The sequence below is a fragment of the Carlito syrichta genome, unplaced genomic scaffold (genome assembly GCF_000164805.1).
Source record: "Carlito syrichta isolate Samal-C Ts95f unplaced genomic scaffold, Tarsius_syrichta-2.0.1 Scaffold307691, whole genome shotgun sequence".
Lineage (NCBI taxonomy): Eukaryota > Metazoa > Chordata > Mammalia > Primates > Tarsiidae > Carlito > Carlito syrichta.
The window spans coordinates 486,332-502,657 of NW_007251787.1; the positions used below are offsets into that span (position 1 = coordinate 486,332).

Consider the following 16,326-nt stretch of genomic DNA (forward strand, 5'->3'; position numbering starts at 1 on the left):
CCAACCCCCCTCCACCTCCAGCCGAATGGTTTGCTCCGAGCGCCCTATTTAATCCCCGCGACTGCAGCAGCGCCGGCTCCCTCCCGGTCCCCACCTCGGCCCCGGGCTCCGAAGCGGCTCGGGGGGGCGCCCTTTCGGCCGGCGTCGTCGTCCGCCCGCTCCCCCGCGCCAGCCCCCGGGGACCCAGGCTCGCCAGCGCCCAGCCAGGGAGCCGGCCGGGAAGCGCGATGGGGGCCCCAGTCGCCCTGCTCCTGCTCCTGCTGTTCGCCTGCTGCTGGGCGCCCGGTGGGGCCAACCTCTCCCAGGACGGTGAGTGAGGGAGGGGGCGGCGCCAGGGGAGGTGAGGGGTGACCTGAGGCGGGGGCTCGGCCCGCCGGGCGGAGGGAGCCTGTTGGCTTTGTTTGGAAGCGGGGGTTAAAGTCGCCACCGCTGCTGATACCCTTGTGTCTGTCTCTGAGCATCCGTGTCTGCGTGGACTGTGGGGTGCGCCGGCGCGTGCATCCCCGTGTACACCATCGTGTGTCTGCGTGTGCACCGGGGCGTGGGTCTCGGGGCCGCTGTCCGTCCGGAGCAGCCGGGTCTGGATGTGCGGCTGCCCGTGCGTGTGCGCGCGCGTCTGTGTTGGTGTCTGGCTCTGCGTTTCTGTGTCAGTATCTGTGTGTATGTCTGTATCTGTGTGTGTTGGGGGCGGAGTGAGATTTGTCGCTGTTTCAGGCAGGGCGTGTGTCGGGTGTTTGTGTATGTCTGTCTGTAGGGGTTGGGTAGCCAGTGCAATCCCCCAAACTGCTGTATGCAAACATTTCTGCTCCTCCGCCCGTCCCCCACCCGCGGCGGAGCTCCGAGTGGGCAGAGAAGGGGGCCCGGGTGAGGCTGCTGAGGGGGGCGTGGGCAAAGGAGGGGGCGCTCATCCTTGGAGCAAAACAACAACACAGGGCGGAGGGGCCCAGGATGGCAACATCCCTAGCGGTGGCAGAAGATGGGAAAAGAAACCTAGTCGGGAGCAGAGGGGGGTGAGAGGGAGGGCGGGAGGCTGGGCAAAAGAAGGAATCAAGATATTTGGGGAGGAGGATGCGTGGAAAACCCGAAGCCTTCCTGGGCTGCACACCGATTCCCCCAGATTTCGGGTGAGGTAGCATACCCAGCCTCTCTGCCCCAGTCTGGAACTCCAACCTCCGTCGATTGGCAACGGTAAAGAGACGGAGGAAGGGAGTCGGGGGAGAAAGGAGGCGGGGCCGGGGTGAGGGGACTTGGGGAAGAGCCCCTCCCGCCCTGGGCCGGGCTATGTAGGTCAGCGCTGTGGGGGCACCTCAGCTTTCGCAAAGGCTGCTGACGGTTAATGGGGGTGGCGTGGGGCAGTTGTAGGGAGACAGGGAAGGGACCACAGCTCAGAGTCTCAGGTCCCCGGAGGAAGGAGGACAGCAGTGAGGGACTGAAGGAATGCATCCTTCTCTCTCCCTCCGCCCAGTCGAGGAGAGCTGGGGTGGAGGAGGGGGGAAAGGGAACGGGACCTCTGCGGAGCAAAGGCAAGTGGGGAGAATGAAAGGGGAAGTGGGGAGAGTGAAGGGGGAGGATGGTGGCTATGCCCGGCCAGATGCCAAGGAAAAACAGAAAGAACCGCAGGGGAGGAGAAAGGGGAGGTGGCTCCTGGGCGATGGACCCAGTGGCCAGCAGGGATGGGCACAGGGCGGGGCAGGGTGGAGAGGGGAGGGGTTGAAACTGGGGAGGATGATGTAGAGAATTTCATCTGAGGAAAACAGGGCAAAGAGCCAGGGTGCTGGAGGAATAATTGCTCTACCTCACTTGACCTCCTTCCCCAGCCCTGTCTCCATCATGATAAAGGAGCTTTCCCTGGTGTGGGGACCCTGGGGATCCCCTCTCTACAGCTGTCTGGCTGACTCCTCCCACCTCACCCAAAGGGAGTTCCCGCCCCAGTCGCCACAGAGACCACAGCTGCTTCTTTCCCTACATGGAATCCCTTTTCCCCCAGAGAGCTGCCCAGGTGACCCAACTCACTGAGGAGTTGAGGAGAGCCCTGAGGGAGAGCAGGCTAGGCTCAAGTAGAGAGAGGCTTCTGGATGTCTGTGCCTCAGTAATGACCGTCCTATTAGCCCTTGACTTTGAACTGTAGCCCCTAGTCTTCCCAACCTGCTAGGTTAGTTTTATAAAGAGAAGCATATATGACCCAAACTGCAACTGTTCAGCAATGGGAACTGATAGACTGATAGTGCTAGGCTGAAACCTAAAAAGAGAGGAAGACGTCATCCAGAAAGCTGTGAGCTCTTCTACTCTAGGATATATATATATTTTTTAACTAGAGACTTAGAGTAAATCAGTATACTGGCCAAGTCTTTCTTCACCAACTACATTATTCTTTCTTGGTCTTCAACTTGGGGGTCCAGCCCCCATCCAGGCTTAAAGTTGAGAGGAGGAAAAATGCTCTATCTTCATATTTAGATACATGTCAAAGCAGTGGCTTGAGAGAAAGAGTGAAGGGCACTAACTTCTGAAAGTAGAATATCTAGAGAAGAGATCAGGAAGTGGGAGACGGGAGGAGGGGTTTGTTTTCAAGGATGAATCAAATCAAGCATCATCTTTCTTGTAGAACATTATCTCTACAGACAGTGGATATCTGTGTGGTGTGCAGTATCTCAGGACACACTGAAGCACGAGGCATATCCACAATATCTTTTATCTTAAATTAGTTCTAACCCTTAGTTTCTGGATCTAAGAAGGCCAGTGCTGATGGTGGGAGATAGATGCATAGACTTAATGCTCAAGCATGATAATTCTGGAGGCTGTTTTGACCAGAATCGTGCAGAAGATATGTCTAGTTCCCCTGAGTTGGCCTGGGGGCCCTGGGCAGAAAACTAGGCAGTACGTATCTTAACTAGCAATGTTTGACCAAAATTAAGAGAGATGTGGTATGAAGGTTAAGGACAAGATACCTTAAGATACCCTTCTGGTGCTTGAATGGTCAATGGTGTTGTGGTAGGGTGGTTAGGGTGGCAATTTCCATTTACAGTAAAGAAAACAAACTTCATATGTGGCTTAGGTATATAGTTCCCTGTATTACAGCATGAATTGTTTAAGCTCCATAAGACTGAACAGGGATTGAGAGGCTGGAGAAGGACAAGCAATTGATATCTAAGATTGGCCATTAGTGCTGTAGCTGGAAGTTTAGGAATGGCGAAGACATTCAGAATTTGCCACTTGCCCTTGCTTCTCACATTTCTCCATTGGTATTGGCAGAAGTTGGCAATTCCAGGTTTAGGGGATACAAAAGCCTATGAATTTAGTGTTCCCTGTGGTCATCTCTCTGGTGAGCACCTCGACATTCAACATTGTAACCAGCCTCTTGGATTCTCCCATCCCAAGTTATTTCCAGTACTCTGTGAGTTGACCTAGGGTAGAGACAGATAGATGGATAGCTTTGCTTTGCTTTAGACCAGGTTATAGCAATGTAACCTTGGACTACACTGCCCCATACATGAATATCTTTTCCTTTCCAATGACCTTCTGTCCACTCCCATCCATTCTGCAACCCCCTGGCCAGGTGCCCAGTGTGGAGCTCATGCCCAATGTGCCGGAGAAGTCTAGCAGGCATTCACTCTAGTGCTGCCTACAGATCTGTTTGGCAGACCTACCCCATCCAGTTTCTGTTTCCGGTTGCAGCTGTAACTGTTCTGTTCTGCTTCCATCCTGTTCTTCTCCTAGTTGCAGCTGTAACTCCTAGGAAAGATATGCTGTCCCTTTAGACATGTGCATTTTCTGGCACAGAAGAGTTGAGACTATCAGAGAGACACTAGCATAATAGAGTTTAGTTAATTCCATGAAGAACCAGTCTGTCTGATGTAGGGCCCAGTCTTTAAACTGTCAACTGCTTACCAAGCAGTTATGCCAAACATCTATTCTAAGCCTTCCCCTAGGTCTGAACAGCACTGTTGGCTTTAATGGTTTCCACCAGGGCAGTGGTTTTCTCACTTTGCTTAAAACAAAAAAAGATGTGAAACCCCTTTAACAAATAAGTAAAACAGATCAAAGGAAAATTGCTCTTGAGAGAAGTAAGAGCTGTAGCCTTTCCTCCTTCTTATCAGCTTCCCCATATTCCTGTAATCCTTAAGGCACTATCTGGGGTTCTGAGGCTCAGTTCCACATCCTCTGCCCTAGACTGATAGGAGGAGTCAACTCACTATCCTTGGGCTTTCTCCCCTTGCTCATCCAACTGAGGAAGAAAGGAGGCCCAAATCTAATTTCAAGAGTGGCTACTTGGAGATATTCACTATTCACTTAGAGTGACTCATAGTTATGCAGCCAGAAAATTCCACAGACAGCATTGTCTTGGTATTCTGGTCACTGTGAAATCGCAGATTGGGTAGTTATGCCATGGTTCTATAAATTCTTAGATTTGTTTTGGGGACTCCTTGATGTTACTGCTTTCTTGTAGTCTAAATAATATGTAGGGTGAGATCAAAAGTTGCTTTTCTTTAAGTCACATGGTAGGAAAAAAAATCTCCACAAATATCATCAGAGATATAAAATCCCTGGGGCCATGACTAGTCACATTCTTTGTTGTTTTCTACTCCAGTGAAACTGTATACTGGCTCAACAATCCCTTTCTTGTTATCTAATTCTCAGTAATGAAAGTTCACCCACAGATGGTGATCTAGGTTCCAGATTCTCCTTGAAGGCAAGCTGTGGCCTAGACCAGTTCCTTCCTGACTACTGAATGAAAAATCCAAAGTTATTAAAAAGTTTTGGTAATTATAGCTTATTTTATTTTCATGTTATAATTTAATGTTTCATGCATACCATTGGCTATAGACCATATACTGCAACATTTTGTTTCCTATATGGGATCATGCTTTAGAGGTCCACCAGTAAACTCTGAGAACAGCAATCCACATGGAAATGCTTATGAGAGACAGAGAGAAATAAGCCTTCCAAACCTTCCAAAAAGGAGCCTGGAGAAGCAAGCAATCAGAAAAAGATTCTGTTTCTGAGAGCTTGGTCAAATTAAGTATAAACACTTTGTGTCACTGTAAAATGAAGAAGAACAAGTCTCCAGGGCTAACCACCTGTCTCTGCCTCGAGGATTAGCAGTAGTGATGGTTTTTTTTACAAGGTCAGCACCAGCGGATACTTGGGGCTCCTGTAACTACCTAAGTAAAAACCCAATCCAATCCTGTTATATATGACAAGGAGATCCACCCCTTCTCTACCGAGAAGGTAAACTCTCAAAAGTCTTGAGCACGTGAAGTTGTTGAGATTTTTACACAATAGAGGATCAGTAAAGATACATATTCTTCACTGAAGCAGCAAGGACTGAAGAGAGGATCATTCCTCTTTGCCAAAATGTCTTAAGCCCTCAGAGTCTCACCAAATTTCCCAATAAATACAGAAGCCTCTAAGTCCTGTAAACAATACCCTTCCTAGGAGGCATGATCCCATACCTCTCTTCCAGGTGTGATCAAGTCTGGATTATTAACAGAAATTTGGGGTATACTAGGGCACTCTGAGTCTGATACATCTCATACTCTACCTGTTGATAGTATACACGTTGACTTCCTCATTTCCTACTGTCTCTTAAGGGGCATAGGCTCTGTTTCCTCATTAGAAGTCGAGCCTCATTTTGTTCACGAGAAATTGTAGAAAATTGAAAGCCCCTTTATGAAGTCTTTTCATCACCACTAATATCTAGGTCTTTGACATAATCACAGAAACGCATGTTGACAAATTCAGTCTGGTGGTGGTCCTCATTTTTTTAACACAGTTTCTTGCGTGTATATCGGACAGGTTCAAACAAAGTATTTCAGGAAGTTTTTCAGTGCAAATGATGGGTGTAGAGTGATCCTAATAGAAGTCCTAATGCCTTATTTTGGTCTGTGTGCTCGAGAGCTGGCTGCTTTACCCAGTGATTCCAGTTCCCTGTTTGTGAAACTACCTGTGCTTTGAGCTCTCCATGGTGCTAGCTCCTGACAGTGACACTCCAGGCTTTTCTTGTTGCTCTCCATGGTCCTGTTCCACCACCAAGCTCCCTAATCTCTTAACTCTCCCAGTGCAACCCTCAGAACAGGGCTGGAATCTCCCTGCCCCCCACCAGAAATCCACATGTGATCTTGGTTATAGTCCCTGACCTGCTCCACCAGGAAGGGGGAAAAATACCTGGAGATTTAGATTGGAGCAGTCTTCACAGCAATCTAATCAACTGTAGAAAGAGGACAGAAGAGCAAGTCATGTTCAGGGTAAAAAATAAGTGTTAGACATGCTTTTTTAGATGCTCAGAAAATTAGGGCCTACAGTGACCTCAAAAGGCCTCAAATGAGCTGGGTGGTTCACCATATCTAGATTCATAGATTAAAAACAGAACTAAAAATAGCTGTGTTCTGGATTTAGATAGTATTGCTCATATATGATAGGCATACAGTTATCCCTCATTATCCATGGGGGATGAGTTCCAGGATCTCTCGCAGATACCAAAATTCAAGGGTGCTCAATGACTGATAACAAATAGAGTAGTATTTTTATATAACCTATGCATCCTCCTGTATATTTTAAGTCATTTTAGATTACTCATAATACCCAATACAATAAAAATGCTATGTAAATAGTCATTATACTACATTGTTTAGGGGAAAGTGACAAGAAAAATGTTTCTACTTGTTGGTGTTGATGCAATTTTTTCAAACATTTTTGATCTGCAGTTGGTTGAATCCATGGATGTGGAATCCATGGATATAGAAGGCCAACTATATATACTGTAAGTGTGGACTGCAAAGTGAGTCCTACTCAGCTCATAAGCATGTACCTCTTATCAACACTCTGAGCCTGAAAACCAACTCCAATTGTCCTGTTTTGGTGGGGTTTTTTTGTTTTATTTTTGTTTTGTTTTTTACTCTTTTATCTCAACATTAGCAAATACAAAGACAATACATAATAGTGGGTTATTAGAATAAACAATGGAGCCCGGGCTCGGTGGCTCAGCCTGTAATCCCGTGCCTTTGGGAGGCTGAGGTGAGTGGATTGCCTGAGCCCGCGGGTTCGAGACCCACCTGGGCAGCGAGACCTTATCTCTACAATAAATCAAAAAATCAGCCGGGCATGGTAGCGCATGCCTGTAATTCTGGCTACTCAGAAGGCTGAGGCGGAAGGATCGCCGGAGCCCAGCAGGCGAGGCTGCAGTGGCCGGGAGCGGCCACTGCACTCCAGTCTGGGCAACCAAGTGAGACTCCAACTCAAAAAAAAAAGAATAAACAATGGAGGAATCTGATATATGAGAGGCATAGAAAACAAATGTCACTCATTTCCTCCACCTTTGCAACCATCTTGTACAAAACTAAATAGCCTCGAATATATCCATCTCATCTCAGAGTCTGGATCCTTGGCCATGTCTCAGTAGACTTATCTTTAAACTGAACTCTGCTATGCTTTGTGTGTATCTGCCAATAAACTGATGATGTCAAGTGTGGCAAGGAGCCGAGAATGCCCAGCCCCTGCCAGCCTTTTCCTCACTTCACATCAGAACTCAAATGCTTCTCTTCCCCTAAATACTGATTTCTTCATGTCAATTTCTGCATAATATTTACTATAAGAGTTAATACTTATGAATAACCTACAGCACAGTCTATTTGGAAAGGCAGGCTTCCAGAATGAATTTCCAGGACCCTTCTTTCATTTCCTTATTTGAAACAAGGAGAAACTTCATTCCTCAAGGACAGGTAATGGAAGTGATTTATCTCTATGAGTGAGCCTTCAGGAAGACAGAATTAGGGTTACAGTAACAGCTGGAGTGTCTCTCGTGCACTCATCTTCCTGAGCCCATGTTCTTGAGAAGAGAAGATATGTTTCAGAAAGGACTCAAATGCAGAAATTCCAACATATTGTTCAGTGTATATATCATCCCTCTGTGTGAACTCTTACCTCTAGGATTCTTTAACCCTCTCGCCTCTCTCCATATTTCTCCTGGAGGTCTCCAGGAGAATGATAAAGCTAAATAACTTAAAGAACAAACTAAAATGTTGTCTTTTCTAAGGATTTGTTTCACCTTTCCCCAGCTAGACTTACACTAATTGTGTATTGATTGCTAATTATAAGCACCTTTAGCTCATTTACTTCCAGTTCAGGGTCAGAAAGGTCGGTGCATCACCTTGCCCTAGGGAAAAGAAAAAAGAAATGAAGGCTGATGTATCAACCATCCATCTCTAAACTGGCCATTGCTTGTCTCTCTCCTTTCTTCATATAGTCCCAGATATTGGCTAGGTAGAAAGGAGAACTATAACGTCCAACACCAGATTTCATTCGGAATATGCAGATTCTTGTTTTGTATGTTTGTTTTTCCTCTTCCATGCCCTGGGTCTTTGCTTCCAACTCTGATTTCAATAAGCACATGACAGGTAAATTGGGACTCAGCATAGCAGTCTGTCTTTGAAGAGCCTGGAACCGGGTTCTTGAGTTATTATAAAATGACGGACCAGTTTTACCATCTGCTCCTAATCATGTTTTGCCCAGCAAGTGAAAAAATTACTGTGGAACAATTGCACTCACTAGTTCTTACTCTACTTCTCAAGGATGAAATCTTTCCAAACACATATTATATCTTTCTCCCCCTAATCTCTATCCTGTAATCTCACACAAATATAAAAATCACCACCACTAAGCCCCGGGCCTTCCATATTTTCATCTATCCTCAACTGCTGCATAATGCCAACTCTTTCCTGGTTTCCAAGCCCTGGAGTCCAATGTTAGTGACAGATGGACTGAGCCTCAGCCCTGGAGAGTAGAGAATTCTGGCCCTCTCCTGGGGAGTTTGAGCAGAAGAGAGAGCCTGAATTCTGCTTTAGGGAGAATCTTTGAGTTTAAGCCATATGGTTTTCTGGAAGTAAGGGGTTCTGATTAATATGGGCATGTGAAAAGGGCTCTGTATCTGGGTCATAATAAAATCTGTGTGTTTATGTCAGGGAAAAAAACAGAAATATGAATAGTGGGAATCTTCATGTGTTATCTGTGTGTTTGGAAAGGCACATACCGAGGAAAGAAAGAGGGTAACTAAGTCGAAATATGCATGCAACTCAGGGAACAAAAGCGAATGTTTACCCACACCAAAGAAGAGACACTCAGTGAAGGCTGAAGAAGGGAGGAAGAGTTCTTTGCATCAGAACAGTATTATTTGCCATTTTGGAGACTGTGAGATGTGTAGGCTTGGGAGGATGTCTCTGTTTCAAGGAAGAGTTAAATTCCCAGGAAGATACAAAGTAAGGCTAACGTGAATGATGTGCCACATTTTTAAAAACACAGATTTTTTTTAAAGTGAGAGGAATTGAGGAAAGAGACTAAATCTCAGTTAGGATTGCGGAAATCCGTGAAACTGGAGTAGTATGGGTGTGTAGAGCGGAACACATTTTTCTTCATGTAATGCTCCTAACCATTGCCCTGAACCTGTCATCCACACACTGACTCTGATCATCCAGTGAAGGGAAACAGTAAAAACAAGTCAGGAAAATCAGAACCAGCAGAGATGAATGCCTTCCTGCTTGACTTCTAACAAATTAAACTTTTTCACAGCATTGTTATCCCACCACACCAAGTCATCAGCCTGAAATACCTAAAGTGCAGCATAAAGAGCAAAGGAGAATAAGCCAGAGCCTGCTGAGAAAGGGAGTCCATCCATGCACTCAAGCAGGTATTGAGGCCCTGGGATAGACCCTGGAGAATGTGTGCAAGCAGTTGGAACCCAGGCAGAGATGTCTCATCCTCAGAGAATCTATTCTTTACCTCTCCCTGATTTTCTGGGCTTTCTGACCCATTCCCAGTCCCTATTTTCCACCCCTTTCCAACGAGCTAAACTGAATTCTGCTTTTGACTCTGTTCTGTTTCCCTTCCCAAGTACTCTTCTAAGATGGGGGATTTTTTTCCCCCAGTTCTATTACATATGTGTGAAAGCAGCAAGACAAATTCAGGGAAAGGGTATACAATCCCTTCACTCAGTTTATGGAGAAGCTAAGAGTTCAGACAAAGTCTGGCCTCCCAACTTTCTGTGGCATCAGAATGCAGATCTCAAGTCACACCTGTCCTGATTTCTGAAGTATCTGATCACAGCGGGAGGGGAGTGAGGAGATGGGGTAAACACACATTCCTAACATGGCTCAGGGTTGTTCTCATCCCTGGCCTCAAAGTCTACCCCAAAACTACTGAAGAGAGTCAGGACCTGTGCTCAGCTTTATCCCGCCCTCTCAGCCTTGTAATGCAGAACGCTAGACTCTTTCCTGGATCACACAGCCCAACCTAGAAGTAAGGAGCTAAGGCAAGGAAGAGGCTCTTTTGGGATCAAACCCTCTTCCTTTTTTGACTCCCAACTGCAGTTCTCCTTGCTACAACTCAGTGTTGGCTGCAGAGGGGCTTGTTTTGGTTGGGGGCCAGCCCAGGGCTCCCTCCTAGTGCTAATGCACTGAGAACACTGACTCAATAGCAAATCAAAGCAACAGCTGTCCCCACCTCCTTCTCTGCCACCCACTTCCCAGTGTCTGCTCCTCGGAATCTTAACTAAGTCTCTGAGCCCCCCCCAGCCTACCATAAGCCCACTTCGGCCTCCAGATTTTTTCTCTTTCTAGCTCAAGAATAGGACACATCCCCCCTGCTTTTTTTCTTTCTTCTCTTCTAGCCCCTGTCTCCCATTTCACAATCAGGTTAGTATCCCCACAGCTCTCCATCATGCAAGTGCCAGCAAGCAGGCACGCATGCACATGCATGCACACATATGGCCCATCTGCATAGTCACCCTTTTCACTACCAAGGAGATGGCAGTGGCTTCTGCCTTACGGCCTCCTCTCTTGTGGGAACTGGAATCTGCCAGGAAGGCCTTGAAGTTTGTGAAGATGTCATCTGTCCCATCTTTAGGGACTCTCTCTTCACCTTTCTCCAACTTCTCCAGCCTGCCAGGAATTTAGTAGAGTTACTTCCCTTGAGGTCTGGAGTGCCGGTGTTGCTCACTGCCACATACAGGGAGGTGGGTAGTAGGTAGGGTGGATGTCAAGGGAAGTGAAATCACACTCAATGGCAAGTGCACTTCTGAATTAGCTAGTCCACAGGCACTGCCACAAAATGTCAATGAGTACACAGAAGATTGAGGTCACAGCCACAGCTCCAACTGCCTGTGTGACTGTGCTCAAGTTCCTAAACCACTCTGGATCTTGGTTCCTCATCTTTAAAATGAGAGGGTTGGACTGGACACTACTTAAAATCCTTGTCAACTCTAAAAGTCTATGCTTCTAAGATTCATAAAAGAAAATTATTGAACTTGGGCAATAGAGAGTCAGAGAGGACATTAGTTCCATCCTCTGATAGAATCCAAAAGATCTTAGGAATAACCACCTCTGGTCATGAAGAGTCAGTAGACATGCAAAGGTTGGCTGCAAGATTTTAGGACATATAAACAGTATATTTATTATTTATTCATGATACCTTAAAGTTTGGATAGGAAAAACATTTTCATTTTCTTAATGATTTTTTCTTAACATTTGGATATGGAAAAACATTTGGAATTACCATTTGTTTATTCATTAAGAACTGAGGGTTAATACCAAGATAAGTTTTTCATTTTAACACTACCTTAACACTCACACAGACAAGCTAGTCAACTACCCCAAAGAATCCCTCTTCATTTGACCTGAAAAAGCCTAGTCACACATCATTCCAAGCCCAGGAAACAAAAGCTTTTAGGTTGGAAGCAAAAAATGTCTGCAAGGTGCAATAGTAAACCCGTGTGAGCACAGACTGGGAACAGGGCTCTTCCAAATCTACATCTCTTTGATAATCTAATTGTATAGGACCCCTGGTTCTATATATCTGGAATCTCTGGCCCAGGCTTTACCAAGCTAAGGGCTAATCTGCACGTTACTGATTTCTCACAGTGATGATTCTGTTCCCTACCCTGATTCACCATCTACTTTCACTTATATCCTGTATGCCTCCCAGGAGAGCAAAGTTGGGAGACAGTAGTGACTTTGGACCCAAGAGGCTGCTTGATAAACAAGAGTCCAGCAGGAAAAAAACAGACAGCAACAGGAATAACCAAGAGAAGGAACAAAAAGGAGCAAGGTCTCAATAGCCTGGCCAGAAGGAGAATGGAAGGGGCAGCGAGGTGGAGAGAAGGCCTAGATCAGGGAGGCAAGGCAGCTGAAGCATGACTGAGCTCCGAAGTTTTGAAGTGCATGTGAGCTGAAGCACATCACGGGCAAGGAGAGGAGATCCTTAAGGAGATCCTGCTGCCTGTGAGGAGACAGAGGCCCTTCCCTGAAGAGCAACAGAAGAGAAGAAAAAAAAAAACACCTGAAAAGACAGAGGGTCCCAGTTGACAGAATAACTCCCACCTCTATGGCTCAGCTTCTGTCTGCTTGCACTTGATGCTGTGGATATTAGGGAAATAGGAACTTAGGAGGGTACAGACACAGTTGGGAGGGAATGGAGGGAAGGAAGTAAGAGAATATTTTGACACCCAGGCAATCAAAGCCTTAGACTAAGAATCTATACAGTGACTTCAGTAACTCTGGTGCATTTTCTGACTGCCCAAGAGCAACTGAAGGAAGTTAACTGAACTGAAAGTCCCTTTTGATCAAGGTTTTGTGCTCTAAAGTCAAAGCAACTCCCCAAATCTTAGAGTTCTTGCCTAAATCAGGATCAGATGGAACTGGTCCAATTTTTTTTTCCAAGTGCACAATCAGGCATTCACTGTCAAAGAAAAATGTGGCTCCGAGCATAAAATGATCTTCAGGGGCTGAGTTCTAATTCTGATTTTTGCCATGGCCATCCTATCCTGTGTATGATCCAAATTTACATAAGAATGCACTAAAAAGCTGGGGTCAAGAAAGAAAAAGAATGACATAATCCAGACAAAGAGCCCAGCAATGGATGCAGATAAACCATTCTAAAAGTGGGTCCCTTCAGTATTCTGGGCCACAGCCCCCAATATGTTTTTCTCTTGGAGATAACACTCCTCCACCCACCTGTCATGGTAGTCGTGAGAAATAGCAAGTAGGCTGGGATGAGCAGTCTTTTCAACTCTGGAGTTAGAGAAATGCTGAGTCATCATCATCATCATCACCATCATCGTCAACTCCTACTCAGGGAGCTGCATCTTTTTCTGTAGTTGGGGAAGGGGGGCTCTAGACCCAAACACTGGCAAGGTCAGTAGTGGCTAGGCAGAAGAGCTCTGTCCTTGTGTCCCACCGCCTGAAATGTGCACCTGTGACTCTGTTTAAAACACCTAACACCTATAGGTTGTGGGTCCCCTAAACAGACAGGGCAGAGAAGATACGTCAACCAAGCAATCTGGAGTTACACTGGCCATACTCTCATAGACGCTACTCCAGTTACTTAAGTTGGAGACAGTGCATTTTGATTTGTCTGAATCATTCATTTATTTATTCAGTAAATATTTACTGAGCCCTTACTATGTGCAAGGCCCCGTGCTCCGGGTGAAAAGCTGAATCACAGGTGCCAACGCATGTTTAAAGAGGCACGTTGGTAAGTCTCCAATTCCCAACTCTGCTACTCTTAATAGGAACAATCAATCAGAAGGAAATCAGTGGGTGAAAGGGCTACTTTGTCCTTTATAATGCTGGGAATCCTGAAGATACCAGAACCCATGGGTAAATAAACCAAGGATTAAGAAATCCCCAAAGCAACTGAGGGCAAACAAGAAGATAATTTTTCAGTTTTCAGCCTAGGTGCCAACGTGCTATGAAAACGTAAGGGGATTTTGATATTCTTGACTAGACACGCCTGTTTTCTGGCTAACTGAAGAGTCCCTTGTAAGGCACTTAGAGGTGCCTGAAATAGCCCCAAAAGTATAGGTGAACATTAAAAAAAATCCAATTAGAGACGTAACTCAATGGGTACAAATCACAGAAGCACTGCCACCACACGCACTCATTTCCAACTTGCTACACTTAATTTTATCATACTCCAAGTGAGTGTTATGAATATTATTTAGGTGAACCTCCCCTGGCCAGCAATGCAAAAAGAAATATTTTTCCCTCTACTGCCTACCCCACCACCACACAAAGTACACGCTTCTGCAGAGGGAAGCAGTATTGTAAGGATGTGCAGGAAGCCTGGACTTGGTGGTCGGAGAGATCTAAGTTTAAAGTCCATTCCGTCCCAACACTTATCAGATGCATCATACAGAAAGGTCTTTAACTCAGCCTTAGCATGTACTTACACAATAATACCTATTTATTAAAAGGTTGTTCTGGAATAATGAATATATAGCACCTCACTTAGATCTTGACATACAGAAAATGCTGATAAATATCAATTCCCTCTGAATTTCTGGATGGACTCACCCTCTTCTTTGGTTCTTTAGCTTATTTCTTCCTATCTTGTTTGGTTTGCTATTCCCTCTGTACTGGCAGGTTTGGAGCCTACTTCTTACAGTAAAAGATGCTTAGAGTCTGATTCATTTAATAAATAAATATTTATTAAGCACCTTTTGTGTGCAATATGCTGTACTAGGGCCAGTACTGAACACAAAATGAATCAGACCTTACCAATGAAATCTTTATAATTTGGGAGGGCAGCCAAACATTCAGCACAAAGTAGAAGGTGATGTATAATTTAAGAAAAGCAGATAAAGTACTGTAACTCAGAGAATGGGAAATTATTTCAATTTGGGACAATCAGGGAAGACTTCTTGAAGGAGGTGCCACAAAAAGTAGGCTTTAAGGACAGGCAGAGTTTAGATGTGTGAAGGTGGGTGAAAGGCATTTTCAACAGTTATTGTAAGAAAATAAACAGATGTAGGAAAGCAAAGAGTTTACAGACAGAATTCCAGATAGCATCACATGTGTGAAATATGGAGTTGGTAAAGTTGAAAAAAGACAAAATGGAAAGGCAGGTTGTCATCAGACGTTATAGGACCTTGAAGCCAGACTAACACATTTGATTGTTATCTGCAGAAAATGGAGTGTCAGTGACAGTTTGAAAGCAGGGAAAATATGACTAATAACAACGAAGTTTTCCTCACTGTTATTCTGCCTGAGCAACCTGGTCCTTCCCTCACTAACAGTTGTGTGGTCTCAGTGTCTGGCCTACATGACAGAAGTTCCTTCCAATGTCTCTGAGCAGAATTTTTTTACTATTTCCACTTCAAATTCCATATCGCCTATTCAGAGCACTCCTAAGTTTTCCTTTCCAGTCTGAATTCATTGAGGAAATTCATGCAGAGGTCATCAGTGATTGCCACAATCTGAAGCCAAAGAAGGTGCAAGCCTTTCACAGTCCAGGTTATCATTTCTGCTATTTATCCTTGTTTCTGTTGATAGCATTATAATCACTCATCCACTCCCTGGGGAGTGGTCATTCAGAATTTACCATACAAGTTTACAACTTTACAAAACGGCAAAAAAACTTTCAGGCATTAACAGACAGTTCTCAAGAGGCGATACGGCATCATAAATGCATTTCAAAATCAGAGGGATAAATGTCACCCCTGGGGGAGAAAAAGTCAATCACCTCTTAAACAGAGTCTTAAAACGCTACAAACCAGAGTAAGTTTTCTGTAAACTTACAGAGGCAATAATATGCACATATATGCATATGCAATATATCATACACATCCAAAATATGCCCCCAAATATTGGAGCTTGTTTGTTTAGTTATTAGTCCCCTCATCTGGACAACTTTGTTTGGTTTGAATGACCTACATTCACTATTTCACTTATTCATCCTAGGCAGAAAAAAAAATGTCTACTAAATGCAGGAGGAGGGGAGGGATGAAAGATATATGAGCAAAGAAAAAAGCAACTGAGGAGGATGCAGAAAAAAGCACAGATGAAAGAAGAAGCAGGAGAGTGAAGACAGCCCATGCTGTTGGACAGAATACATGCTCAGCCTGATTAACAATATACATAGCACAGTGCCAAGTGTGGCTGAATGAATAACCAGAGCCAATTAAATGTACTGAGAACCCACTATGGACTCTGCTAAAGATACAAAGATGAATAACATAAGCTCCCTGCTCTTAACCAGCTCAAAGTTTGGATGAGGAGACTGATAACTAAACAGGTAAATCACGCCGGAATGCTGTAAGAAACAGAGGCTGTTGAAAAAGCTTTGAGAACTCTGCTAGAGAAAAAGGACTCTTGAGAGGTGTGCTATTTGTGTGCCTTTAGGCAAGTCATTGAGCCTCTCTGAAACTCTTCTCAGAAAGCAATTCTATCTGGCTGCTGATCTCTTGAGGTTGTCTTGAGATTAAATGAACTCATGGTTGAAAATCCACTCTGCAAACTGAAAGTCCAGTACCAAGGTACGCGATGGTGATTTCCTCCTTTCCTT

At 45.0% G+C, this 16,326-nt stretch overlaps 1 protein-coding gene across 3 annotated transcripts in view; it reads left to right on the forward strand.

Moving 5' to 3' along the window:
• Nucleotides 1-30: 30 nt before the first annotated feature.
• The window catches only part of CADM3 (cell adhesion molecule 3), a 32,147-nt gene continuing 15,851 nt past the window's right edge, over nt 31-16,326 (forward strand). For all 3 annotated transcript variants that reach the window (XM_008064552.2, XM_008064551.2, XM_021715794.1), the window contains exon 1: nt 31-309. In XM_008064552.2, coding sequence (XP_008062743.1) covers nt 228-309 — 82 coding nt within the window. In that variant the 5' untranslated portion in view covers nt 31-227. The remainder of the gene's footprint in view (nt 310-16,326) is intronic.